Source organism: Arvicanthis niloticus, chromosome 10 (assembly GCF_011762505.2).
Source record: "Arvicanthis niloticus isolate mArvNil1 chromosome 10, mArvNil1.pat.X, whole genome shotgun sequence".
In the NCBI taxonomy this organism is placed as follows: domain Eukaryota; kingdom Metazoa; phylum Chordata; class Mammalia; order Rodentia; family Muridae; genus Arvicanthis; species Arvicanthis niloticus.
The window spans coordinates 58,281,740-58,308,666 of NC_047667.1; the positions used below are offsets into that span (position 1 = coordinate 58,281,740).

Here is a 26,927-nt window from a genome sequence, read left to right on the forward strand (position 1 = left end):
AGATGGCTTCCCAGAAAGGCACAGGACTTTTATACTTTCTTTACTTCATATTCTGTTTGTGCATCTTTCATAGCTACTGGGTGCCATTCACTTATATGTCTAGAAAACCATAAGAAAGAAAGAAAGAAAGAAAGAAAGAAAGAAAGAAAGAGAAAGAAAGAGAGGGAGAGAGGAAGGAAGGAAGGAAGGAAGGAAGGAAGACAGACAAGGAGGGGGGAATGCAGTGGGTTTGTGTTGTTGTTGTTGTTGTTTTAGTTTTTAGAGACAGGGTCTCACCATGTAGCTCTGGCTGCCCTAGAACTCACTATGTAGACCAGATTGGTCTGGAACTAAAACAGATGGTTCACAGAGGTGGATCTACTCACCTCTAGCCTCCCGAATGCTGAGATTACAGGCATAGGCTACCGCACCCAGCTGGGGTAGGTTTTTGGAGGAAAAAAATTCCCACACATTATATTTACCATTCCAGCTGTGGTACACACACACACCTTTAATTCACAGCACTGGAAAAAGAGGGTGGATCTGTGAGGTGGATCTGTGAGGTGGTGGCCAGCCTGATCTACACAGGGAGTTCCTGGAAAGCCAGGGCTACATATTATGAAGTGAAATTCCATGGGATGCACCTTGCTTTTTATATGGGTGTTTATCTCTAAGTTCTGGAGAATGCAGAATTAAGTATAGCACAATAACACAAGAGAAAGCAAGACATGTGCAAAGAGGAAAAGAGTCTGTCAATATTCACTACTTGCAAGTGACGTGCTCCTCTGTTTACAAAGCCTGGAACAGCCCATCCCAGAGTCTCTCTCTCTCTCTCTCTCTCTCTCTCTCTCTCTCTCTCTCTTTTTTGGTTTTTCGAGACAGGGTTTCTCTGTGTAGCCCTGGCTGGCCTGAAACTCACTCTGTAGACCAGGCTGGCCTCAAACTCAGAAATCCGCCTGCCTCTGCCTCCCAAGTGCTGGAATTAAAGGTATCCCAGACTCTCAACAGTCACCTATAAAAGATGAAAACAAGACTCCCATCTGTCTATGTAAGTGTGTGTGTGTATACACACACACACACACACACACACATATATACACACATAGATGCACATAGATACACATGCACATCTATACATATATGCATATATTTATATATACATCTATATACATACACATACATATATGTACATATATACATCTACATATATACATGTATATACATATATTTATATGTACACACATATACATACACATACACACATATACACACATATATACATACATACATGTACATACATATATACATAATATATATCAACTCAATGCAAGTAATGTAACTCTGAAACTGCTAGAAGAAAATACTTCAAGATAAAGGCGTGGGGCTAGAGGGATGGCTCGGTGGTTAAGAACACTGACTGCTCTTATGGAAAACCTAGGTTCAGTTACCAGCACTCACCTTGAGGCCCACAACTGTACAGCTCTGTGGTCTATGTTCGTTTCTTGCACTCTTAAATTCCCCTTTTAAAGTGTTCTGCTTATGTGCATGAGGCCAAATGCACACAGGCCTGACCCTCTGAAACTGTAAGAAAAACAAGCCAATTCCTCCTCTAAGTTATTTCCATCAGCAAGTAGCCACAGAGCAAAGAGAAAGCCCAAAGTGCCAAAGAAAGCATAGTCAGGCTTCAGCCAGTGTCTGACAGAAAGATACAAAGAGGAAAAGGACTCAGAATAGCAGGGAGACTTCACGGAGCCTCAGGGCAGTGCACAGAGACTTCACAGAGGGTGAGGTTACTGTGGGAAGATAGTGCATTATCTGCATACGGGATAATTATTCCTCCCTGCTCTGTGGTAAGGCAGCCATCACGAGGGATGATGTTTCCTGGCCAGGTGATTGACAAGTGCAATTAGATTAACTCTTACATTAACTTGGAATGTTAGATCTCCACCCAAGGGTAGAGATTGGTTTCATTCTTTTGATCAGGTGGAAATAGCTTTCACTTAATGTTGCTTACCAAGTGTGATGGTTTGTTTATGCTTGGCCCAGGGCGTGGCACTATTAGGAGGTGTGGCCCTATTGGAGTAGGTGTGGGCATGGGCTTTAAGACCCTCATCCTAGCTGCCTGGAAGCCAGTATTCTGCTAGCAGCCTTCAGATGAAGATGTAGAACTCTCAGCTGCTCTTGCACCATGTCTGCCTGGATCCTGCCATGTTCCCACCTTGAAGATAATGAACTGAACCTCTGAACCTGTAAGCCAGCCCCAATTAAATGTTGTCTTTATAAGAGTTGCCTTGGTCATGGTGTCTGTTCACAGCAGTAAAACCCTAACTAAGACACCAAGCCTCCATCAAGGCTACTGTAACATTCCCTACTTTGAAGAGATAACTCTAGCATCATTAAGGAAATGGTCTGAGACCGAGGATGTATTAACTTTCGGACACCAGGAACATTCAGAGATCCATTCCCAAAGAATTTACCTGAAATGATTGATGTCTGGCCTGGCACTTCATCTTCACCTCCTTCAGCTTCCAGGCAGGGCTCATGTTAGGAGATGAGGGATCAGAATTCCCTCTGACTTTCCTGGCCTGAGAACCACAGACATTCCTCAAACAGCTGCTTGCAGAGTCCTTGCCAGTCTTGGTCTGTCAGTGTCAGCAGGTTTGGGGTCCCTGTGAGACTTTTGCTTTTGTCTTGCAGATAGCTCATTGCTTTCTGTGTTCACGTGTGGCCTGTCCCTGGTTTCTCTTTCTGTTATAGGGACACTCACCCTGTTGCTTCAGGGTCTGCCTCTGTGTTCTCATCTACTCTTTACTACCTCTCTTCAGTTCCCTCCTCTGAACATAATTGCATTCTTAGGTACTGAGGGTTCTGGTCTTTGTACAGGAATCTGGAAGGGATACAGTTGAGTTCATGACAACCTTGGCAAAACATCCGCCCTGACTTGGGATCCTTGACACTGGAGACCAGAGACCATTAATGTTCCAGCACAGAAGAGCCTGGAAGATATACCTATTATCAGAAGCATGGCTGTTGTCTTCCCCGCTTTCCACATCTTAGGAGATCTCCAGGTCTATTTACATTAACTTACTCAAGGGGCTTGGTAGATGCTGCCCTCCCCTCCTTGCCTCCCACATTAGACAGGCAACAAGGGCATTTAGGGGGAAATCACACTGTCCGCCACTCTGAGACCCTCTTCTCATCACTAATATGGGAAGTATACTCCAGAGGAGCAGAACATTGCACAGCTAAGATCCATGAAATGTACCACTTATGCCTGAACAAAAAAGAGTATAGGAGCCCTCAGAGAGTTAAGAACTGCCTATTTGAAATAACTTACATAAAAATAGAAACACTTTTCTATTTGTAGACATATAAAAACTTTATGTTTCAATCTTTGTTTAGTAATAAAGGTATAGATTTAGAAGGAGAAAGATAACACAGCCTTGAAGTTACATTGCTTATGAGTTGATTCGTATAGGATAGAGTAAAAAAGACATACATCTATGAAGCTGATAAAAGGTTATAAACTATTTAAGACACAGTATAATGGACCTAATTTTGGGAGACTGCAACTGAAGGTGCATGCTCATACACACAGAGAGAGGCAATTATGAATCTCAGCTAAGCTTCAATTGTTTTGCTATTTATTTATTTGCATGTGTGTCTGTGTGTGCATGCACATGGAGGTCAGAGGGCAAGACAGTTCTCTCCTTCCATCATTATAAGTTCCAGGAGTCCAATCCAGGTCACCAGGCTTGGTGGCAGGTAGCTTCACTCCAGGTTCATTCTGTTTGTTTGTTTGCTTGCTTGCTTGCTTGCTTGTTTTATTTTGTTTGTATTTTGAAACAAGGTTTCACTATGTACTCCTGGAACTCAGTATGTAGACCAGGCTGGCCTGGAACTTGCAGAGATCCTCTTTTCTCTGCCTCCTCAGTGCTGGGACTAAAGGTGTCTGTCAACCACGTGTGTGTGTGTGTGCACCCACACACGAGAGACCTCGGGGAGGAGATTATGATTGGAATCTCAAGGCCAGAGTCCAGTCTATTTTGCTAGCACGCACTGTAGCTAAAGCGGCCTCCTCCTTATCAGGAGAAAGCACTAGCTTCTAGTTAGGTTTACTCTTCACACTCCCTATCCCCAGATCAGTAGATATGACAACAGCCCGGGTCCCCTTTGCAAGGCCCCTTCGTCACTGGAATCCTATTTCTCAAGCCTTCCTCAGGACTGCTACACCCTCTGGTAGACTCGAGTTTTATGTGGGTGAGGATTCATCTCTGCATTGTTCCTAAATTGAGAAGCCTTCAATCCAAACATTGTCTTCCAGAAACAAACCCTGGACTAGTGGTTCTCAGCCTTCCTAATGCTGTGGCCCTTTGATACACTCCCTTACGTTGTGGTGACCCCTGACCATGACGTTATTTTTCTTGCTATTTCGTAACTGTCCTTCGCTACCGTAACGAATCATAACGTGAATAACTGATGTGCACAGCTATCAACAGATCTGTGCACACGCACTGAGAATTTAGTGCAAACGGAAGCAATCGACTGGTCTTTATAAACAACACAGTTCAGATAAAGCACGCACATGTCTGAGACATTCACTGTCTGTGAGGAGGAACACAGGAAAGGCTAGTGAAGAAGGGTCCCAGGCTCAGCTGGTGTTTGGGCTCACCTGGGCCACCCCAGCCCCCTGCCCATAGTCTTGCCCTTGCTCCAGCCTAGGAGGTTGACAGCAGAGGACCACTCTTCAAATTAGGTTTGGCTGGGATATATATTTGTGTGGCCCTCGCTGACCTGTGCCATTCCTGGAATTCAGTGTTGTCTCCCTGTTTCACATATTACAGTTGCCCAATGACAGTGGAATAACGGTCAGTGGGTGAGGAAAAATGCATTTTATGATTAAAAACATCAACTTAACCTCCCTGGCAATGGGCAAAGAGACACCTTATTGGTGGTGCTGTTCTTAGATCAGTCGGGGGCAGGCAAATGCAGCCCTGGGTTCATCCTAGCTAGATGCCTGGCTTTGGTGGCCAAAGCTGTTTTATGCCTTGGACATAAAAATGAAATGAAATGAAATCTAATCTAATCCAGGCAGCACAGTGAGGGAGGAGGAAGACAGGCAGAGACCTGCTTTCCTCCGTATCATTCAGTGTGGGCAGGAAAGATGTCCACAGACCTGCCCACTGCACAGCTGGGCAGGAGACACACGCTTGCTGCCACACCTTGTAGCACAGAGGGAGCACGTTACCCAGGGGCCCACCAGCTGCATGACCAGCCTACAGCAAGAGCCACTACGTGTGCGAGTATGTGATGGTCAGATGGGAGACAGAGAAAGAGACGTGGAGCCCTTGAGCATTGCAAAGAGAGATGGAACTGAAGACTGGAGGGTGGAGAGGAGTAGACTGTTGTGAGTGGCCAGACCAGCCAGCTCCGGCTGTGGTAAGGTCCCAGCCTGAGCTGCTGCTGAGGGCCATGCCTGGGTTCTTGGCTATGCAGCATTAGGGGTAAGCGTCGATGTCCGTGACCACTAGAGAATATGGGGATATCCCAGGTTGGGTAGCTGCTGGGGACTACATGGATATCCAGGGACTGTGCAGAACTTGCCCCGCTCCTCCCTGGCTGTGGTGCTCTGCAAAACAGGCCCCATCTGTCACCAGCGGCCACACAGGAGAATGGGCTCTGCACCTTGCTCAGGCAGCATAGTGGAGCTGGCCCTGAAGGCGAGGGTGTGGGTGAGCCAGCCTTGAGGGTGTGAGTGTGGGAGAGCCAATCTTGTCACGTGTCTGCCATGGGGTAGCATGGATGTGGGGATGATTCCCCCCACATTGCCCCCACCACCAGCAGTAGAGGAGAGAGCTAGCTTCGACCATCTGAGAGTGGGAGAGTTGGCCCCGCCCCCTCACTGGCTTAAGCACCCAGGAAGCAGGCTTTCTATCTCGCCTGGGCAACACAGTTGAGCTAGCCCTGATGGCAAGGACATAGGTGAGCCAGTCCCGATGTGGATGTGTGAGAGTAGGACCAGCTGAGTCCCTCACAGGCTTCAGCACTTGGGAGAGTGGATCCTGCGCCTTGTCTGGGCAGTACAGTGGAGATGGCTCTGGTAGTACCTGTGCGGGTGAGCCGGCAGGCATGAGACCAACAGAGTTAACCCTGTTTCCTGCCAATGGTGCCACTGGGAGGCCTAGCTGGAGCAGTTCTGGAACGTTCCCTGGTCGTACAGAGAAGGGAGAGCCAGCTGGCTGATCAGCTCAGTTGCCACCCAGGCCCAGATCCAGGACTCTGAAGTGGCCCACCTCAAAATTAATCTTCTGCAAATGGTTGGGATGCGTCTTGCTGATCCAAAGCTGAGGGATCTCCTTGACCCAGGGAAACAGCAGGACAACCAGGAGTCTCAGTGAAGATCCAATATTGATGGTGTCACAGAAGCCAGAGACCTCGAACCAGACCCCAATGACTCATTCGAATGAACATTTGCAAGTGAAGATATGTGGACAGAGGGATATACTGTGGGACACACTGTGACATTCTACAGATTCCATGATGAGATGTTTTCTATGTGTCATAATTTGAATATGCTTGGCCCAGGGAGTGGCACTATTTGGAGTTATGGTCTTGTTGGAGTAGGTGTGTCACTGTGGGTGTGGGCTTTATCATCCTAGCTGCCTAGAAACCAGTATTTTGCTAGCATCCTTCAGATGAAGATGTAGAACTCTCAGCTCCTCCTGCACTGTACCTGCCTGGATGCTGCCATGCTCCCACCTTGAAGATAATGGACTGAACCTCTGAACCTGTAAGCCAGCCCCAATTAAATGTTGTCCTTATAAGAGTTGCCTTGGTCATGGTATCTGTTCACAGCAGTAAAACCCTAACTAACACACTATGCTTTGATTTTTTGTTGTTGTTGCTTTGGGTTTTTTTTTTTTTGGGGGGGGCTTGTTGTTGTTGTTGTTGTTATTGTGTGTGTGTGTTTGGTGGGGAGGTTACAGGAGTTGAAGGATGGATATGAGGAAATGGGAAGATGAGCAGGACTGGGGTGCATGATGTGAAATTCACAAAAATATCAATAACAAGTTTTCAAAAATCAACTTAAATTTTTAAAAATTATATAAAAAATTATGTGTATAATTGCTTAGTTTGGATGTATGGATGTATGTGTACCTGGTGCCCTCAGAGGCTATTAGACACCCTGGAACTGGAATTACAGTTGGTTATGAGCCACCACATGGGTGCTGGGAAATAAACCTGGGTCCTTTACAAGAACAGCCGGTGCTCTTTACCTGACTCATCTCTCTAGTCCCTAACTTAATTTCTTTCTTTCTCTTTCCCTCTCCCTCTTGTTTTCTTGTGTGTGGGGGGGGGTAGGGTCTTACTCTGCTGAACTAGCAGCCTCAAACGTACCGAGAGATCTGCCTCCCAAGTTCTAGGAGTAAAGGCTTGCATCATCATACCCTGCAAATAGTTTTACTTAGTGAAACTGTATCCCTCAGTAGAGAGAAGAACTACAAGATCATCAGAAAACTGTGCGGACAGGTGCAGTGGCCTCTTTTGGTAGGACAGACATCACCTTGACCTAGGGGATGCAGCACCCAGCAACCACTGGTAGTGTGTCTTGCTGAGCTTGCCAGGTATTTCTCCCAAATCAGTAGAATCTAAAGGCAGGGCAGGAAAGAGGAAGATGTGAAATTACAGATGTGCAGGTGCAGGTCATAGGATAACTTGTGGGCTTAGTTCTCCCACTATGTGGTTCCCCAGGGATTAAGTTATCAAGCTTGGCAGTAAGTACTTTCATCCACTGAGCCATCTTCCAAGTGACTGTTATGCACACGGGTTAAAGGTAGCCCCCGTGTTGTTTAGTCTGAGTCACAGCCTACGACTCTTAGTTTAGGGCTGCTGGAGCCGAACTTGGACTCCTTATGCACTGAAATGCTTTCAGTATAGTCCAAGCAAGAATAGCCATATGTACATATTTCATACTTTAGAGTTGGGTTGCTTTGCATAAATTGTAATATCTTCTAGACACAGATATGACAACCTGGGTCTCTGGACGACCCCACATGGACGCTGCCGTTTGGAGCTCTAATGCAATCTCTCCACTGAAGCCCCTTCTCCAGTTTTCTGTAGGCAGAGAAACCTCCATACTCTTTCTCCCTCTGGTTTGGGATCCTGGATGTTCTCTGGAAGACCCTGTGAAGGTTCCACTGTGAAGGTTCTTCTCTGAAGCACTCCACACTGTATCCCAATGATATTCTATACATGCCCTTCTGCTGCCACCTCATGGCCATGCCTTTTCTCTGATCAGTCCCCAGCCTTCAGACTCAAAACTAGCATATACAGACAGCCTTCCATGGAAAAATGTCACAACAATGGTTTTGAATGCTGAGATGCTTGTCTTTTATATTTTCTCTCTCTCTCTCTCTCTCTCTCTCTCTCTCTCCCTTTCTCTCTCTCTCCCCCCCCCCTCTCTCTCTCTCTCTCTGTGTGTGTGTGTGTGTGTGTGTGTGTGTGTGTGTGTGTGTGCCACAGCATGCATGTGGAGGTCAAAGGGAAGCTTGTGGGAGTCAGCTTTCTCCTACCATTGGGATCTGGAGAGGAGACTCAGGTCATCAGATTTGGCAGCAAGCCCCCTTACCCTCCAAGCCGTCTTGCCAGGCTTGAGATACTTAGGTTAGAGTTTCTCATTTGACTCACCTCGGTTAATATGGCCAGGCTTTCCTTCATTCTGTAGGGCAGAGATGCTTTCCATTCTGTATACACGCTGCCTCTTAGGCATCTGCTCATGCTGAAGGATGCTAAAGTCGATTGACTATTGTGAATAATACTGCAATGAATGCAGAATGCAGGTCTCATTTCAACATGCTGAGTTCCTATCACTTGGCCACTTACCCACTAGTGGGATCACCAGATTATATGGCAGTTCTTTTTAACATCTGAAGAATATTCATACCATGTTCCAAAATAGCTGCATGAGTTTACAGACCACACTAATGGTGTTCAGTAGTTCTGTTTCTCAACAACCTTGCCCGCACTCACTCAAGATCTTTTATCTTTTTGGCATCGCTCAGACAAGATCCTCTTGCTTTCACTTCCCTAGTACTGAGACTACAGGCACACCCCACCATTGCTAACTGATGGGGTAGGGGTCAGCCACTCGTGGGTGGCGCCATCCCTAGGCAGGAAGGTTTGGACTGTCTAAGAAAGGTAATGTTGGGAAGTGTGCCAGTAAGCTGTGTTTCTCTGTGGTCTGTGCTTCAGTTTCTCTTTGATGATGGTCCTTAATCTGTAAGCTAAATAAGCCTATCCCTCCCCCGACCTCACTGATTTTGGTCATTGTTTTATGGTAGCAGCAGAGAGCAAACTAGAGCTCATCACTCAGCTGTTACTGACTTTAAACACTGTTTTTTTTTTTTTTTTTTTTTTTTTGCTCTCTTGATTCTTTTAGGTAGATGCAGAGCCCCATCTTGTATTCGCTGCCTTTTGTTTCAAAGTTTCCCTTGCACACTTCTTGTGAATCTGTAAGTGTTGCAAACTGCTCTCTTCCTGTGTCAGCTATCTTCATCCTTGTTTTGGAAATCTGGGTAGAGATATGGTAGAGATATGGTAGAGAATCCTTGCTTGACAGTTGGTTTATTTATTTATTTTTAGTATTTTGGACAAGAAGCTGGTCTTTACTCTTTCTTATTTGTATAACATCCTTCCCATCCTATGGCTGATTTTGTTTTAAGTACTGTTTTGAAGTAACTGTTAGGAAAATCAGATGTAGCTTTCTTTGGTTATTTGTTAACCAAATACTACAAGCTTATGATCTTGAGCAAAGTTTTTAAAGCATGTCTGGCCATTCTGTCTTGAAATGTCTTTTACTCCCTGCTTCCTTCCCCAGGGGCTCCTCCCAATGTGCCATCTATCTTCTGGTCCAGTTTGGAGTGTTCTCTCCTCCCATCTTCAACTCCAATGCCTTTTCTCTGGTGTCTAATCTCTCATCCATGGACCATATTCTTCTTCCTCAGACACTGGACACTATGTAACACTCCAGGCATATGGATCTTGTTCCCATTAGTCATTGCTCCACTTCACACACTCTTGCCTCTTTAGGAACACATTCCCGAGTCAGTAATGATCTACTTTTCCCTCCTTCTGTTTTGCTTTTTTGAGACAGGCTTTCTGTTTATCCCTGGCTGTCAGGCTGACCTCAAACTCAGAGAGAGCCACCTGCCTCTGCCAGCCGGGATTAAAGGCTTGCATCACCACTGCCAGACATTCCTTAATCTGTTATGAGTTATGTGTTTCTCTGCATGTGAGCACAGCCACAAGTCCAGGGCTAAGGGAGCAAACCCTTCTCAGGGTGGCAGGAGCTGAGAGTGTTCTTGCCTGGGATTTGATGACCCCTGAGCTATTTTCAGGCGTGCCTGTCACTGATTGTAGTGTTTTCCGGGTCTATGCTGATCAATCTCTGGCCCTTGGACTCTTCTCTCCCTGGCTCTTGCCTTGAAGACCTGGCCTTGTCTTGGCCTCTCAGTCTCCTAGTAGGCCTCTTATCCCATGTGTGCCCATGGAGGTCAGAGGTCAACTCCAGGTGTCATTCCTCAGGAGTTGCTCACCTTGTGTTCTCAGACAGGGTCTCTCAGAGTGAGTGGCCTGGGGGTCTCCAGTCAGGCCAGTTGTTTAGTAAGCCCCAGGGTCCCACTTCTGTGTCTCCTCAGGATGGGGATTACTAGCGTGCACCGCCACAGCTGGTTTTGTTTTTATTTTCTTTCGTGAATGCTGGGGATCAATGCTTCTGCATACATGGAAAGCACCTTGCCAACTGCGCTATCCATAACAACTCAGATTTCCTTAAGCATTATTATTATTGTTATCATTATTATTTAATGTGTATGACCACTTTGTCTGCATATATGTTATATATGTGTACTATGTGTGTGCTTGGTGGTTACAGGGGCAAGGAGAGGGCTTCAGGTGTCCTGGAACTGGAGTTACAGATGATTGCCACCATGTGGCTTCTGGGAACTGAACTCAGGTCTTCTTGAAGACAAGCCAGTGCCCTTAACCTGTGAGTCATCTTTCCAGGCTACTAGCTCTTTCCTCTAAACAATGGAACCCAGGATGCCCCCCTTACTGTGGTGCAGACTGGAAGTTCTGTCAAGGCAAAGCTGGGCCATCACAAGGTACACTGTCCTTCACTGGCTCATACCAATGTCCACAAAAACAGTTAACATGTATGCTAACACTACACACACCCCTCTCTCAGCATCTTGCTCTATTTATTGCAATGTCTGTGGAATATATACTTTATCCTCCTGAAAAAGGCTTCCTGGCTCCACCCCTTAAATCTTCCTATATATTCTCTCTATACATTAGATATAGATTTTTAAAATTTGTTTACCTGGAGCCCAGAGCCTGATGCATATTCACACTCAATACATTTGCTGAATTAACGAACAAGCAGACTAAGTGCAAGTTGAGGTTGCCAGCCCAGCACATTCTGCAATTTTGTTTGCTGGTACAGACTATACCACATGGCCCTGGCTAGCCTAGAACTTGCAGCTACCTTCCTACCTGCCTCCTGACAGCTGTATATCTTCATCTTCTCTCAGGCTCCTCCCAGACAGTCTCTGCCATCCTGACTCTCTGGGCTTTCCTTGTGAGCATCACCCAGAACTCATTCTTTCCTGCATTTTCAGATCATTTATTAACTTTTTTTTTTTTTTTTTTGCACTTCCGATACTATCTGGTTTTGCCTTTTTGACAGTGTATGTGTTTGTGTTTGCTTCACAAATGAACCACAGTCCTGGAGAGGTGGGAACTGTCTGTACAGTTGCTTGCTGACCCCAACAGACCAAGGACAGCTTTTACTCACAGGAATCTGGGCCCAGAATGGCACTTTCAGTGACAATAGCTTCATGTTTAAAATCTAACTGTACTCCACAGAATATTATTGGGTCAAGGTTCTGAAGTAGGTTTCATCTTTTTCTTGCTTTTTTTTTTTTTTAATTTTTGCTAATTTTTTTAAAAAATTTTGCTAAATGTTGTTAAACAAAATACTATGTCCTATTTTCTAACAAATGATACAAACAGTACTTCCACAGAGACAAGGAAATCCTGGTATCATATAGCCAGGTGTTTATGCAAATATATTAAAATCCCTCTGAGTCTTCAAAATGTTATCATAAACATATAAAGGAGAGGATGGGAAGTGAATGTCAAATCTCATTTTTAGTTCATAAAAATAAGGAAATAAAATTCCCTTCCGTGAAACACAGGAGTTGGCTGGAGTCAGAAAACGTAAGTACCTCTAGCCTCTGTTCTGAAAAGTATTTCAGTGACTGGGATTCCTGTAGAAAGGTGAAACTTTCTTGCCATAATGATGTCCTACATGGAGGGTTCCTACATGGCCCATCCCTGGCTTGCTGAGTAGACGTAGAACACAGGGAAGAACACACTCGGAGGGCTCTCCAAGCAACCAACAGGTGATTCATAGCCCAAGAAAGAGCAAAAGACAAATGCTTTATTATGAGATCTGTTCAAGTAAGGTTTCAGTGTGCACCAGTGAGTGAATGCGGATCTGCATTGATGTTTGGAATGAACACCAGGTTAAAAAGGGGCTACACAGTTTTGCTTTGTTGCTTCCCCCCCCCCCCAATACCACCCTTCCCTAAGGCAAGAAAACACACCATTTGGAACAGAATGTTACAGGAGAAAGCTACATCAGAGTACAGTACAAAAGATAAGAGCATCTTTGTCTGGAGGCCACTGTGGACCAGCGTATCACCTACACTGGCAGCTTCCCAGTGCAGTTTCCAATGACAGGCACTGGCCACAGCTCTACTGTTCTTCCAACTGACAACTTTTGAGTACATTCTCTACTTCTCAGGAATGTGCAGATGGGGCCCATATGCTGATATTACAGTAATTACAACATTGAGTAACATTGCACAGTCAACCTCCAAGGCTATTCAGTAGAAAATAATGAGCATTAAAAAGATGTGCCTTTACTAGTGGCTTTACGTTGCATACGTCACTAATTATGAAAGAAGGCAAATGACCAGTTAGTTACAAAGCTCCACATGACAGGAATAATGATGCGAAAGAAACATGAGAACTTGGGCAAAATATTGAAAACAAAGGAGTTGTGAGGGAGCAGAGTGAACCACCAGGCAAGCATATGCCCATAATGAACAGGCATGGAGAGCACGCCCTGCTCACGGGCCTCTCCAGTACTGACAGATACTACAGTGATGGGGGAGGGTGGAGGTTGAGAGGACACTGGGGCAGATGCTCCCGATGCGGGTCAATTCCTGAGGCGGCATCGTATCTTAGCCAACGCAATCATTGACACTGTACAGATGAGTTTGTGCTATGACACGTCCTGACACGCTCCTGTTTCTGCAGTTACCCTGCATGTTCTGAAGGCAGCAAACCCAAATGCTGGTTTGTTTCACAACAGCCAGGTGAGCTATGGATTCTTTTAATCTCTGCTGCTAATTAGCAGAACCCAAACCAGAGGATCAAATAAGCTTGGCAAAGACTGGACTCTTCCCTGTGGTGCTTCTGAGTTAGCTCAAAGCAGAGCAGTGGCTTGTTTTTGCTTTGTACAGAGAGTCTGGGTACCACACCATAGACATCCTGTAAGTCCTAACCACACCTTGTCTGACCCAGGCAGAGACTGAGAAAGCAGAGGGATCTGGGGGACACCAACCCACTGTCAACTTCTGGTTTAAATTAAATATGATTTTAAAATAATTTTTATAAAGTTCATGCTACAATTTTAAAGACTATTTCTGTGCGCTTTTAATCCTGGACACAATTTTCAAAACAGCATGATAGAGGTAAGAATTTTAAAAACACACCAGAACGTAAATAACAGGGAAATCCTTTTCAACCCAAAGCATTAGACGTACAGTTGTGTGTGGTGATCTAGACAACTATACAGGTTTAAAGCAATCATATTTTATTATACAGCTATGAACAGAAAATGAACAGAAATACACAGTATACTTACCTGTACATGTGAACCTACGTTTGAAGCTACGATTCTTATTATAGCTCATACTGACTTGAATTTTACAGCTCATGACTATGTATAACCTTATTGCATGAAGGACAATGTCTACATGGGAGGTTCACAGCTGGGCCACACTGGGCGTCAGCAGTGCATTCGGAGCTGAGCCGCAGATGCGGTGCGTCTCCCGACCCCGGGCACACAACATGGGAGGTTCACAGCTGGACCACACTGGGCGACAGCAGTGCATTCGGAGCTGAGCCGCACACACGTCACAGCTTGAGCTCATTGGCTATTTTGGATGCAATGTTCTTAAAGGCGATAGATGTCCCAGATATTCGCTTGAAGCGGACCCCATTGAGCGAGAGCCGAGGCAGCTTGCAGACTTCCATCTCCCACTGTACGAGGCTGTCCTGCCTTGCGTCTCCGTGAACACAGAAGAGCAGGAACCTCTCTTTCTGTTCATAGTCACAGGTGTTGGCATCCAGCACTTTTCGGATTTCTCTCACCATGTCATTGGGGTCCATTGAACTCGTGGTCTTCATGCTCCACGTGAACCGCAGAGACCGCGGCTTGGCCTCCTTACCCTCTTCCTTGTCTCTCTCTTTCGGCTCTCCTGATGGACCCCTAGAAGGCAGAGGGAAAATGAAAACAAAGTTCTCCTCAGCAAAGAAACCTCAGCCATAAAATGTGAGTGGCAATTCCAGTGTGCATGCAGTCAGCCCTCAGAGGGACTTATGTTACTGACACCCTGTAAACAGGCCTGGGGCACCATCTGCCCTCAGAGTGAGCAGAGATGCATGTTATCACCATGCTGTAAACAGGGCATCATCTACTTTGGCATTTAGCATCTTCAGTCTAAAGCAGCAAGCTGTCTTAAGTAATCTGTTCCGGGGAAGAAATTTGCAGCTGAAAGTGAAAATGTAATAGCTTTTCCTATATTTTTGGGGTCAGTTCTAAAAAACAGATGTGCCATTTACCAGATAGACATGTCCCCTATGCACGGGTGCACAAACACACACACAAACACACACACACAAAACCCACACACACTTTCAAATACACATACATACATACAAGCACACACACCTTTACAAAGATACATACAGACACATATCAGGTACCACTAGGATTCCTCTTATAAAGCACAGTTAAGAGCAATGTCATGACTACAGAGGAAAGAGGTTTCAACCCTACAGTCGGGAGGTGAGCCACAATTCTGTCAGGGTGTCTCGGCAGCATGCTTGCTCTAGTTTGGAAGTTGCCTGTGGTCTCCACCCACCCTTGCCTCTCACTGTCTGCTCTCTCCTGCTGGGACCTACTGGCTTCCATGCTGTTCCTGATCACAGGTCTGTGCTCCCGTCTCCAGTGTCTGCACAAGCCAGGAGGCTTCGCCTGGCTCCACGGACAACCGTCTCTAGCTTTTCCATTTTTGCTTCTTTTTATCCTCATCACAGTCCCTAGTGATTGGCTCCTGACCTGGCATAGCCACCCCTTCTTACTCCACTCTTCCTTCCTAGTCATGGTATTCACACGCACTGACCATTTATTAGGCTTCTTACAGATGGACCACTTGACAGTTCCTAGATCATAAGCTTCAGTATGCTCACCTGTGTCACTCCTGACACACCCCAGGCATCCAGAACCACACTGGGCACAAGAGATGACTAGCACATTGAATTTTCTGGGTAGATATCTCACAAGTAATACTGAACCAGAAAAACATCTCAAGTAACCACTGGAAGGTGAACTGAATGGATTTTCATGATAGAGTGCCTAGTATTAAATATATTGAACTGTTGTCCAAATTTAGATGAGTTGCAATTTTTTGTCTATAAACATTTCTCACTCATTTGTAATTTAAGGAAGAAACTATATCTTTGAATGCTATTTATGTCTCTTCTAGAAATATATACATATGTATTTACATATAATATATAAAACATATTATAAAACATAAAAAGGAACATAAAGTGTTCCTTTCATTCCCAGATAGCTGAGCCTCTAAAGTGCTAAAAGCTGAACAAGAAAATACATGCCAGACTGTGAAATGGGTATAAAGTATTTACTTCATTTTCTTCTCTGTTTTTTTCTGGGGAAGACCCAGAAAGCATGCCAACATAGAGTTTTAGACTGTGGTGCAAGGCTGAACACTCACGTAAATGCATTCCTATGGTCAAATCCTCTTCATGTTAGTTACCTTGGTGCTGTGCATGACCCCAGGATGGCTCACCTTAGTGACACCACAGTAGAGAGAACAGTACACTTTCACCTAATAATCCTTTGCTCTGACCTACTTTTCTGGCAAAACAAAAAGCCCAATCCTTTACCAAGTATGCAATTTAGATTTGTGAGTTACAAACTCAATGTTGATAAGCTTGAATTTCACTCCATGGTAGGTGACATCAGGAAAACCCACAGCACTCTGACTATGAAGGCTCACAGTGCAGATGCTATCAAATGACCATGCTGCCCACCACCCCCAGCCATGGGAGCGCCTGGCACCTGCGGCTCACCTGGCTGTGTCAGTTCTGCCGCTGGCTTCGCCTTCACTTGGATCCCTCAAAAGTAAAGAGAAGATTGAGATTTAGCAATTTTAAAAGCAAAAGGAAGATCAAGAAAAGCTACAACTAAAATGACACTGACGTCAGCTTGCCCATTACTGCTGGGTCTGAATCCTTCTCCAAGCTTTCACCATAACACCAGCTACTGCATTGCTTGAGTAGCTGTCTACTAGACAATGCTGGCAGGAGCTATCACGGGAAAAGTTAGTTGTTTTAAACACAACCTTCCAATTCCAAGCTACAACTCTAACTTCATACTTATCTTTTGGCTTAGTTTAGTATAATCCAAGGTTAAACAGGTTTAATGACCATCAACACCAGTATTAAACTTCATGTTATTATATGCACTTCTAGAGGTTGTTGCTCAGTTGAGCAAACATGTTAATCTTGCAGCTAAACACAAGGCATGTGTTGTGCAGCTAAGGCTGTGCTCAGGAGATAGTAAATTGAGAAGACAGATCAGTGGGCAGATCAGTGGGCCCTGACTCATGTAAAGCAGTGCACATCTTCTGGAAACATCCTGGGGGTCTAGGGGCCAGTTAGGCTAGCCCAAGCATGAACAATGGGCTCAAGAAATAAGGTAGAGAGTGACAGAGGAATGAACACACATAAACACACACACACACAAACACACACACAGTGCTGGCAGAAGAAAAGAAGAGAGGGAGAGAGGGAAAGAGGAAGAGAGGGAGAGAGGGAAAAAAGGAGAGAGGAAGAGAAGGAGAGAGGGAGGGAGAGAGAGAGAGAGAGAGAGGAAGAGAAGGAGAGAGGGAGAGAGAGGGGGGGGGGGGACTGAGAGACTGAGATTAGGAAAGTTGAGCCCAGGGCTGCAGAGGTGGCCCAGTGAAGAGCACTGGCTGTTCTTCCAGAGGACATGGGTTCAATTCCCAGCAACCACATGGTGGCTCACAACTGTCCCTAATTGTAGTCCCATAGGATTGGCTGCCCTCTTCTGTTGAGCATACATGTAGACAAAACAGCCATACACATAAGTAAATCTTAAGAAAGGAAGGAAGGAAGAAGCCAACGTGGTTTTCTAAAAGTGAATACTAATTCTTTAATACACAATGAATTATTTTAGAAGTGCCAAGAGTTCATGCACAGTACATCATCAGCCTAAGGAAGCAGGAGAGGCTAAAAATACAGATCGAATTATAAACAGAACAATAATCTCACCTAGATATCCATCTGTGAAATAAAATCAGAAGAATTGCTAATTGTCTTTGCATTGAAGGTGATCATTTATTTTAAAGTCTTCCAAAAATTCGAACTACCCTGATATTTAAAGGTAAATAAACTGAGTCAAGTTATAGCCTGATATTCAAACATTAGCAGGCAGCTCATGAGAGAATTAAAAATACCTTGGGAAGCAAGGAAAACCACCATTTCAAATGCTTAAATTTTTAAAAAATGTTTTAGCCTTTCCACATTTAAATGTTTATGTGAAATGCACACAGCAGGGTTAAAGTCAGCAAGCCCTCCTCCCACCCCGTGCATTCGCACAGAGCTGCTGTATGTCACACTCGGTCTGGGTGCTGAACACTACAAGCATCCTAAGCCTGCAGGGCTCGAACTACAGGCCCCTTTCCATAGATGTATTGTGAAAAACAGACAAACAAACAAACAACACTATTTTTCAGAAGCAAAAAGAATAATAAAATGTATTTGCAATCTCAAATATAATTGCCATTTCCACCAGGTGGGATATTAAATACTCAGTGCCATCTGTAAATTAATTGTAGCAAACTGAAGTAAGCTGGTTTCTAAGTTTCTAAGCTGGTTCGCTATGCAGTGCCATCCCAGTTGTGTGAGATGCTGTGGTACATGGCATAGAAGACAGTGTGGCCTTAGCAACAAGCAGTGACCCCGCTGACCCTGCAGCAGAGAGGAGATGGCTGCATTCAGAAGGACTGTGCTGCCATGCACGCTGACACAGAGGACACTGCTGCTGGGCCTGAGCCCCACACACCTGCAGTAGGAACCCCCCCTACACCTTACTGCCTTGCTGTAACACATAGCAATATGCTCACATGTGGTCCAGCCTACTGAGGAGAGGGCAGTAGTGTCGCACAACCTAATGAGTTAGCTCTCAGTGGGAGGCAGAGAGGGACACGGAAGCATAGCTGGCTGCAACGGCTCATGCAGCTTAGCATGGCTTTGTGATACAAAAGCAAAAACCGTATGTACAGCAGTTTGTACGCAACTGAACACATGGGCTATTCCCTTTCACTTGGGAAGACAGCAAGCCTGGTGTAGAAGCAGCAGCAAATAATTGGCAGGCATTTGAGGGACAAGATTCCAAGGAGAATGGATATCAAGACAAACTCCTGTGAGCGTGCAGAGGTGCCTGAGGTAGGAAGAATCAGACGGGAGGCGCAGGTATGTGACATGCGCTTTGGAGGCCCTTCCTACAGTTAAGAGCCCCCTTTCTTCTTCTTTCTTCTCCCCGCCCCCCGTGTCTGGGGATCAAACTGAAGGCCCTGTGCATGGCAGGCAAGCTACACAGTCAGGCCTGCTGGATGGCTTTAAATCAAGGAGTGACTTACAGACTTATACTGCCAGAAGTCTTTATGAGAACAAAAGAGACCTGGAAGGAGGTGAAACCTGACAGTGGTTTCGACTGTGAGGCAGGGCAGCAAAGGCAGAAGCAGCCACCCTGACTGTCCTGAGAAGGCCATTTGCAAAGGTGGGAAGGAAGCAAAGACAACTCCAAGGTGCCTGGGAGGACAGCACTACCTAACACTTCTAGAGAGAGAAGAACAAGGGAGACAGATCAGAAGCTGAAACTGATTGTCTGAGGATGTAGAGAGGCAGAGCTTGGGGCAACTGGATCCATGGGGATGAAGCCCTGGGAGATCTGGGTTCAAGCCTGAGACTGTTAAAAGTGAGATGGCATCTACTGCCACATCTCCTGCAGATCACCAAGAGAAGACAGAAAACTGGCAGAGACCATCCAAAGTCTGTCCTGCACACTCTGATATTTAGAGGTCAATAGGGAAAGGCAAGGAAATCTGGAAATGACCAGCCAAGGAGCCCAGGAGGGAGCAGCTGGTTTGTGAGGCAGAAAAACCAGCCAAGAGAGGGAAGTAGCTCAACCTTGAAAGAAACAACAGTCCTCACTGCTCTATCTACCATGCCAGTGACCGACAATCACACTAGCACCTTGCAATGGCTGCCAATACTATCCTCTGACTCCCTGCTGACTGTTGGCTTCTCTTTTTCTCTTACAAGGTACCACTCTGCACACCTGTCCAGTCAGCATCAGGTCACTGATAGTCTGCTAAGATACTTGCATTTGAGGATTTAAGGGTTGAAACTCAGCTATGTGGTCCTACACACGGAAAAGGGGGAGGTTGCTGCTCTTCTCTACCAACCAAGTTTTCTGTTTGCTTGTGTCGAGTTGCTATGTTTGGAATAGCAATCTACCTTCCTTCTGTGTTCTGGGATTAAAGATGTGAGCCAGCTTCTCCATTCACTCTGGAATACCAGGACCACTAGAGATACTGCAAGTAAACACCAGTGTTCAATCAATCAAAATTTCTTTGTTCCCTGATTTGAGGCTTAGCTCATATGAATGGATGATACGAACCCTTAGAGACAATCATGCCTTGCCCGTGACTCATCCTAACACTTCCTTGTTAGCTGCATTCTGCTTTAGCCCATGACTTATTGCTCACAGATTGTTTCTTCCATGACTTTAAGACTCGGAGGGCCCAGATCTCACCTTCTTTGTCTTCACAGTACTCTGCATAGAGGAGTGTTTATGTGGCAGGGCTCAAGTCACGTGGGCTGATATTAATGGGTCAAATTTACATCAGTCTGCACTTGCTCGGCATTCATATAACCTATGTGCAGTGCACAAGCATGACTAATTTGTATGAGGTACAGCTATACTATTTCACTAGTTTATTAGTGTGTTAAACACACATTTATCTTGTGTTTATTTTGATGTTCAGCTTTTTAAATTTTTCTTGCTTCTTATTTTTATGTGCACTGGTGTTTCCCCTGTATATATATCTGTGTGATTGTGTCAGATTCCCTGGAACTGGAGTTATAGAAAGTTGTGAGCTGTCATGTGGGTTCTGGGAATAGAACTTGGGTCCTCTGGAAGAGCAGCCAGTGCTTACAACTGCTGAGCTGTCTCTCTAGCCTCTGATGTCCAGTTTTAAGTAATCATGTGACTTAAACTTATTATACAAAGTCAAAAAGTTAAAAGATAAGCATGATTTGAAAGGATTTTAAACATACATACATAGTAATACATATATAATGTATATAATATTATACATATACATGTAAGTATATATATAATATATACACATATATACCATATTAGCCTAGTGGGTAATGTGTTTGCCACCAAGCCTGGTGCTCTGAGCTGAATCCCTGAAATCTCATGGTGAAGGAGAGATGTCCACATGCTATGGCATGTGCTTCTCCTTCCCGCCTCAGTAAATAAGTAACATAAGAAGATTTAAGCTGATTATTGTCCGCCACTGGCGAAGGAGGCGGAGCAGTGAGGAGGGCTAGCTCTTGTATCTTTCAAGCTTAGATGTGTATTTAATTCCTTCTCATAAATAAAAACATTTTAAATCTTAACTAATTTTTACATCTTTTCTTTTTTTTTTTTTAATCCCTCCCTTCCCTTTTTCATTTTTGGAGACAGAGTCTCTCTCCATAGCCTTGACTGTCTTAAGAGACTCGCTATGTAGATCTGACTGTCCTTGAGCTCAGAGATCTGTCTGCTTCCTCATGTTGGGATCAAAGGTGTGTGCCACCACACCTGGCAAAATGTTTTTTATGTGAAGTTTTGGCTCTGTTCTACAAAAGTTTTAGATTTTCTTTTGTGACAGGGCCCTCTGTATCCCAGGCTGGGCACAGATCCAGTGGTCTTGATCTTCTGGTCTTCTTGCCACCACTTCCTGAGTGATGGGTTCCACAGGGCTGGCACTGGACCTTGGGATTCACGCATGCCCAGCAATACTTGACCAACTGAATAAAAATAAGTTCATGCCCTTAAGTTCTTATTTTTAATTTCTCTTTCTTAAGGAAAAAGACTATTTCTACCTGGTGTTTTACTCTCAATTCCTGTAAAAATGAGTGAGATGCCATGAAGCCAGTCTAGAAAAATCACAGTACAGGTGACAGCAAAGAACCAAGCTTCCTCTTCAGAGAAAGCAAGCACAGCCCCAGGGTACTGACCTGCGGACAAACTTGGAGGTGATCTTGCTGATTATCCCCGTTGACGTTCCCCTCCTGGCATGGGCAAATGCACCGGGTTCGTGGGAAGGGGAGGCAGGTGGGCCGTTATAAGCTGCACTGCGCCGCTCCCGGAGCTGCTCCCCGTGGAAAGTGCTTCGGCTGGAGCTCCCTCGGGGGAAGCGGGTCCTGTCAGGGGTGCTGGCACTGATGCTGTGAGCAGATGGGGAGGCAGCAGGTGCTCTCTGAGTTGCACTGCTGGGAGACATTAAGATATATTATTCAGAATAATGACAGGGGCAGCTTTCACTCAGCCGAAGACTGGGGAGGGGAAAGGCCTGGTGATTTCTGTTGGCCCAATGATTTTTATTCACATTAGAAATGAGGTGCATGGGAGAATTAATTTACTATGCCGTTATACAAAGAGGAGATGCCATTTTAAAACTCTATTTTTACTATATCTCATAACATTTCTGACATGAAGACAAAGCTGTCAGAATCCAGAATGCCAACATGAGTGCAGCATGTGGGTCTTTAATTACATAATCTGCATACCTGAAATCCCAAATGCTGCAAAATCCAAAAATTGTTTAAGCACTGCTATGACACTACACATGAAAAATTCCACGTGTGACTTTATGAGGCGTCCACTGAAAACAACTACAAAATGATCTTTAGGCTGTGCATGCCAGCCAAGCTAGACATCTAAGTGAGTTTCATGACAAAATTCAAGTTCTATCTATCTCATTATGCATGCAAATATTGTGGAATTGGAAAATGTCCAAAATCCAAAAGGCTCCTGAGCCTAGGAATTCCAGATGAAGGGCATTCAACTTGAATGCTTTTAACATACGCTGCTTAGCAATGTGCAGAATGAATTTTTTTATGTGTTTTCAATCAAGTTTATGTGAATTTATTATTTTTATTACTATAATTAGTACTTTAAAAAAAAGCTCACTATTAAGCACAGACCAGCCTTGAACCTTTCTCTGTTGCCCAAGCTAGCCTGAAATCCTCACCCCTGTGTAAGTACTCAGATTATAAGTCTGTAGCACAATATCTAGCTATAAATTTATTTTAAATTAATATATAATATATAAAATTGTAATTTTTAATAATAGTGACTTTTAAAAATAAGTGCTATGTCAGGAAGATAAATTATTTTACATGGTATTTTATTAGGATCTAATGAGTTCTTTAAAAAAAATCTCAATAGTAAGCTAGAGGGGGTTTTCTGTAACACATCAGACTACCAGCAATGGCCTTCGTACAGAATGAATTTTATTGTTTGTCAAAAAGCCTTTCATAACATCACCCCGTGTTTCTGCTTGAGACCCCAGGGGAAACAGCGCTGCATGGAGCTAGCAGTGTGACTGATGGAACCTAATCACTAAAGCCATGGCATGTTAAGATGCCCCGAATTTCAGAACTCCTACAGTGGTGAACCTTACAAAGGTGAACTGAATGTAAGCCTGAGCGGCTGCCAGTGCACCTGCCCCACTGATATCGCACTTGCTAAGACCCGCAGCTGTGATGCCAACAGAATTTGGTTCTGTGTCCCATTTTTTGAGTGGGGTTGGGGATTCAAGACAGGGTTCTTCTGTGTAATAGCCTTGGCTGCCCTGGAACTTGCTTCATAGACTAGGCTGGCCTTGAACTTAACAAGGATCCCTTGGCCTCTGCCTCCCCAGCACTGGGATGTGAGCCATCACAGGTAGCTTTTTGTGCATTCATTTTACTTACTTTTTATTTTAAAAGGTAACTTTGTTTGTGTGTGCCATGGAGCATGTGTGGAGGTGAAAAGACCTCTCCTGGGAGCTGGTTCTTTTCTTTCACTATCTGGACTCCAGGGGTAGGACAAAGGTTATCAGTCTTGGTAGTAAGCACCTTTACCACCTGTTGACCTGTCTCACCAGCCATTAAAATTACTTAATTACAGTCATTAAATTAAGTGATAAATTACACAGCAGTGCTTAATGGGTGGATTAAAAAATGCAATCCGTTAAGAATATTCTTCTGGAAAATGATTTCAAGTAGTTTTAGATAACTGCTAAGGCACAGCACATCTCAGAGAGCTCGTGAGGAGACTGCAGAGAAAGCCATGAAAGCAGGACTCACCCAGGCCGATAAGCTTCAGAGCCATCTTTAATGGTTGGCAGTGTAACTTTAATAGGGTGGCCAGAGGTTGACATAGACTTCTGGTGGCGGGGACGTGCTGAGGGGCCAGCAGAAGCCACGGTGGAGCCTGCTGAGGACATGCTGCTGGCAGACATTTCTGTAAGGCTGACATAAAAGAAGAAGTACAGTTATTGAAACCTGAGAAAAAGATTTCCTAAATCTCAATCATTGGCACTTTCATGATTGAAACACTTGAAAGAAACAAACACATTCTTAGTGATTAATGAAACAACTCTCCATTGAAGGTGTTTCCATTGAAAAGTTCCCAGATTCTTGTTTTTTTTTTTCCCCCACAAAATATTACAGAAAAGTTTATTTGTGTTTCAATAAAAAGACCATCATTTTAGAACAGGCAGCTAAGGGCAACTGTGCAGTTAATGGGTTCTTGTGAATAAATTTTAAGAGACTATTGCCTGTCCTAAAATTCCCTTTTCTTTTTATAAAAAAAAAACTATTAAAAATGATTGACAAATTTTGAGTTAAAAAACTGTTAAAACATTCTCTATGTTTAATTTCAACTTTATAATAGACTACAGGAAGATGCTTATGAAACAAATACAACATTTGTTTCAGTACACGTCTTTAAAGGATAGTCTTGTAAGTATGTAAACAACTATATAATAAAAAGTTTCCAAACATAGCCTGTAAGAAATCAGGCAAATTTACCATAAGCAAACTTTCTAGACAATTTCCATAGCTGCACCAGTGTGGCAGTAAACTCCTTCCAAACAAAACAAACAAACAAGAAAATCTACTTGGCAATTTGTTGCTACAATACAGAAAAGGTGTACAGACTTGATGGACTTCCTACAGTCAGTATAATTTAAGGAAAAATAGTCATAATAAGATGTATGGCACTTAATGTTTAACAAGTAGAGCTTTGCTATTGGCTTGGTTCTTTGGACACTGCATGATTTAACAAATGGAAAACTTCATCCTAAAGCCTGGCTGTCCACCACCTGGGCGCTGGACATGGGAGGCAGAGCAGCACTTTGTCATTGTCACTGGTGTGGGCACAGTACAGTTTCTTCAGCAAACCCAGCAACAACTGTTGGGGGGCAAAATAAGCTTCAAACTCAAAATAGAAAGAAAAAATGAAAGAAAAAGAATAGAGAGAGAAATCATAAAATCCTAAAAGGGAGATACAGGCTCTGCATTAGCACGCTGGCCTCACAACATCTCCCCAGCTAGGCTCAAACTGCGGCACACTCCTTACTTGGAGCTGCACCTCTAACTCCAGAACTCGCGGGTCTTCTTGGGAGTAGGCCAAAAAGAACAGAAAGCCCCACTTTAAGTTTCTTTTCTCTATACATGTTTTTCCTGAAGCTGATTTGAAGGGGGGAGGGGTCTACGGGTTGAGCGGTCAATTCTCATCGTTCTCATTAAAGTCATCGTAGTTGTCATCATCCTCCCCAACGTAGGACACAGGGGTCTAGACCCTGGAGCGGCTGTACTGAGACCCATTGGAGCTCATGGCCAGCATCCATCTGCACCACTGCTCAGATCACTGGCAGAAAGCCTTGTGCCAGTGGATGTAGAACCTGCTGTCATGACGAATACTCCGCCAATGGATCCCTGAGCCATTTCTGTCACGTATGGTTCTAGAGTTTTTGGTACCAAACTCCTCGGCACCTTGAGGTCTTCGGCAGAGCAGCTGACCGACTCCAGCCCGCACGCCACGCCCATGCGCTTCAGCACCTCAATGTCATCGTGGATCTCAAACGTGTTGTCAAAGTTAAACAGATACTCAAACCTGTCACCTATGGTTCTAGAGCAAAACAGCCATAAGTCTGAACCCTGATGACAAAGTATCTGTTTCTTCCCCTGAGGAGCTACACTTAGGAGCCCACTAAGGACGAACTTGTCATTGGAGATGCTGCAGTCAATGACTGTCTTCCTGCTGGTGCTGACAATGATGAAGGGCAAGTGGATGACAGAGTTGGGAGGAGGTGGCCTGTGGGCCCGCTGCTCGGCTTGGTGATTTCTCTGCACCAAGTTCTTGAAGGCAACTTGCTGCAGGATGAGCTCCTGGAGCTGTGACTGCTTCTGTTTGATCCTCTCCACCTCCGCTGCCTCTCCACCTCTAAGTTCTGGCACTCCTGAGCTGAGTTGGTGGGCAGGCCGATGCACTTGATCTCCTTCTTCTCCTTGGAGGTGATGTTCATGGCCATTAGCACATCTAAGGCATCGTAGACACGCCCGCCATCGGATGTTCTTCTGGTCATAGGCTGATTTGTTTGGTAGGATGTGGTTGTCACCAGCACTGAACTCTGCAACCAGCTCATCAGCCACCTCATTGTAGGAGGTCGTCCCTTTCCGCTGCACCTTCTCACACACCTTCATGGAGAAATGCCGCAGGCCATTGCCATTCTTCTCGCCTTTCCTGTTCCGCTTCCCAGCAGACCAAGGGGAGGAGTCAGACGTCTGGTTCTGGGACACAAAGTGAGTGTTGGGAGCCTGTGGGCTTCCTACCACAATAGTGTTGGATGCTGCAGGTCTCTGAGGGGTGCCAGTCACCACTTGCTGTGTGATATTGACATTGGACTGTCCGAAGGTTTTTGGCAAAAGCTGCTTTCCAAGTGTGTTCAGTGTGGATGGGTGTACAGCTACAAGAGACACCACACATCTTTTGCCATGTTACCAGATCCAGAAAATCAAGGCTTTAACTACGTACCCTCCACAGAAGAAACTGGACTTATCCTGGGCTGAGTGTCAGGCCAGCGTGACGTGCGCGCCGCGTGGTGATGTGGGTGGTGGCAGCGGACCCTCTCCGGCCCAGATTCTTGTTCTATGTTTGTGAATCTGAGAAGGCAGGGCATATTTGTGGATGCGTGCCAGCTAAAAACCAGATTACTGTTGGAGTCTTTTTTCACTTATTCTAAGATCCGTTTTGTATGATGTATTGCTGTAAATCTTCCTACATTATTTAATAGAAGTCATAATTATATGAAAAACACCATTTCTACAGACAGCACCTTCTTCAGCTTACATCATAGTGTCAGCTTATGCCA

The 26,927-nt window shown here is 44.7% G+C and overlaps 1 protein-coding gene, 1 non-coding gene and 1 pseudogene across 8 annotated transcripts in view; 1 reads left to right on the top strand and 2 right to left on the bottom strand.

The window, feature by feature from the left end:
* The first annotated feature begins 4,896 nt into the window (after nucleotides 1-4,896).
* On the top strand, nucleotides 4,897-5,039 carry LOC117716725 (small nucleolar RNA SNORA48). Its single transcript, XR_004607819.1, has one exon. It is a non-coding gene; the product is annotated as a small nucleolar RNA SNORA48 (small nucleolar RNA).
* Nucleotides 5,040-12,447: 7,408 nt separating this feature from the next.
* Nucleotides 12,448-26,927, bottom strand: part of Mark1 (microtubule affinity regulating kinase 1) — a 110,411-nt gene continuing 95,931 nt past the window's right edge. For 2 of the 6 annotated variants that reach the window (XM_034513009.2, XM_076941575.1), the window contains exons 15-18: nucleotides 23,857-24,021; nucleotides 21,742-21,993; nucleotides 16,492-16,536; nucleotides 12,448-14,602 (exon numbers count right to left, since the gene is read on the bottom strand). In XM_034513009.2, coding sequence (XP_034368900.1) covers nucleotides 14,248-14,602; nucleotides 16,492-16,536; nucleotides 21,742-21,993; nucleotides 23,857-24,021 — 817 coding nt within the window. In that variant the 3' untranslated portion in view covers nucleotides 12,448-14,247. Of the gene's footprint in view, nucleotides 14,603-16,491; nucleotides 16,537-21,741; nucleotides 21,997-23,856; nucleotides 24,022-26,927 lie in introns of all 6 variants that reach the window. The other 4 variants (XM_034513008.2, XM_076941574.1, XM_076941577.1 and 1 more) reach the window with 3 other exon arrangements.
* Nucleotides 24,030-26,582, bottom strand: LOC117716385 (transcription factor Dp-1-like; annotated as a pseudogene). Its single transcript, XR_013112947.1, has 2 exons — nucleotides 25,778-26,582; nucleotides 24,030-25,669 (listed from the first exon to the last, which is right to left on the bottom strand). The product of XR_013112947.1 is annotated as a transcription factor Dp-1-like (transcript).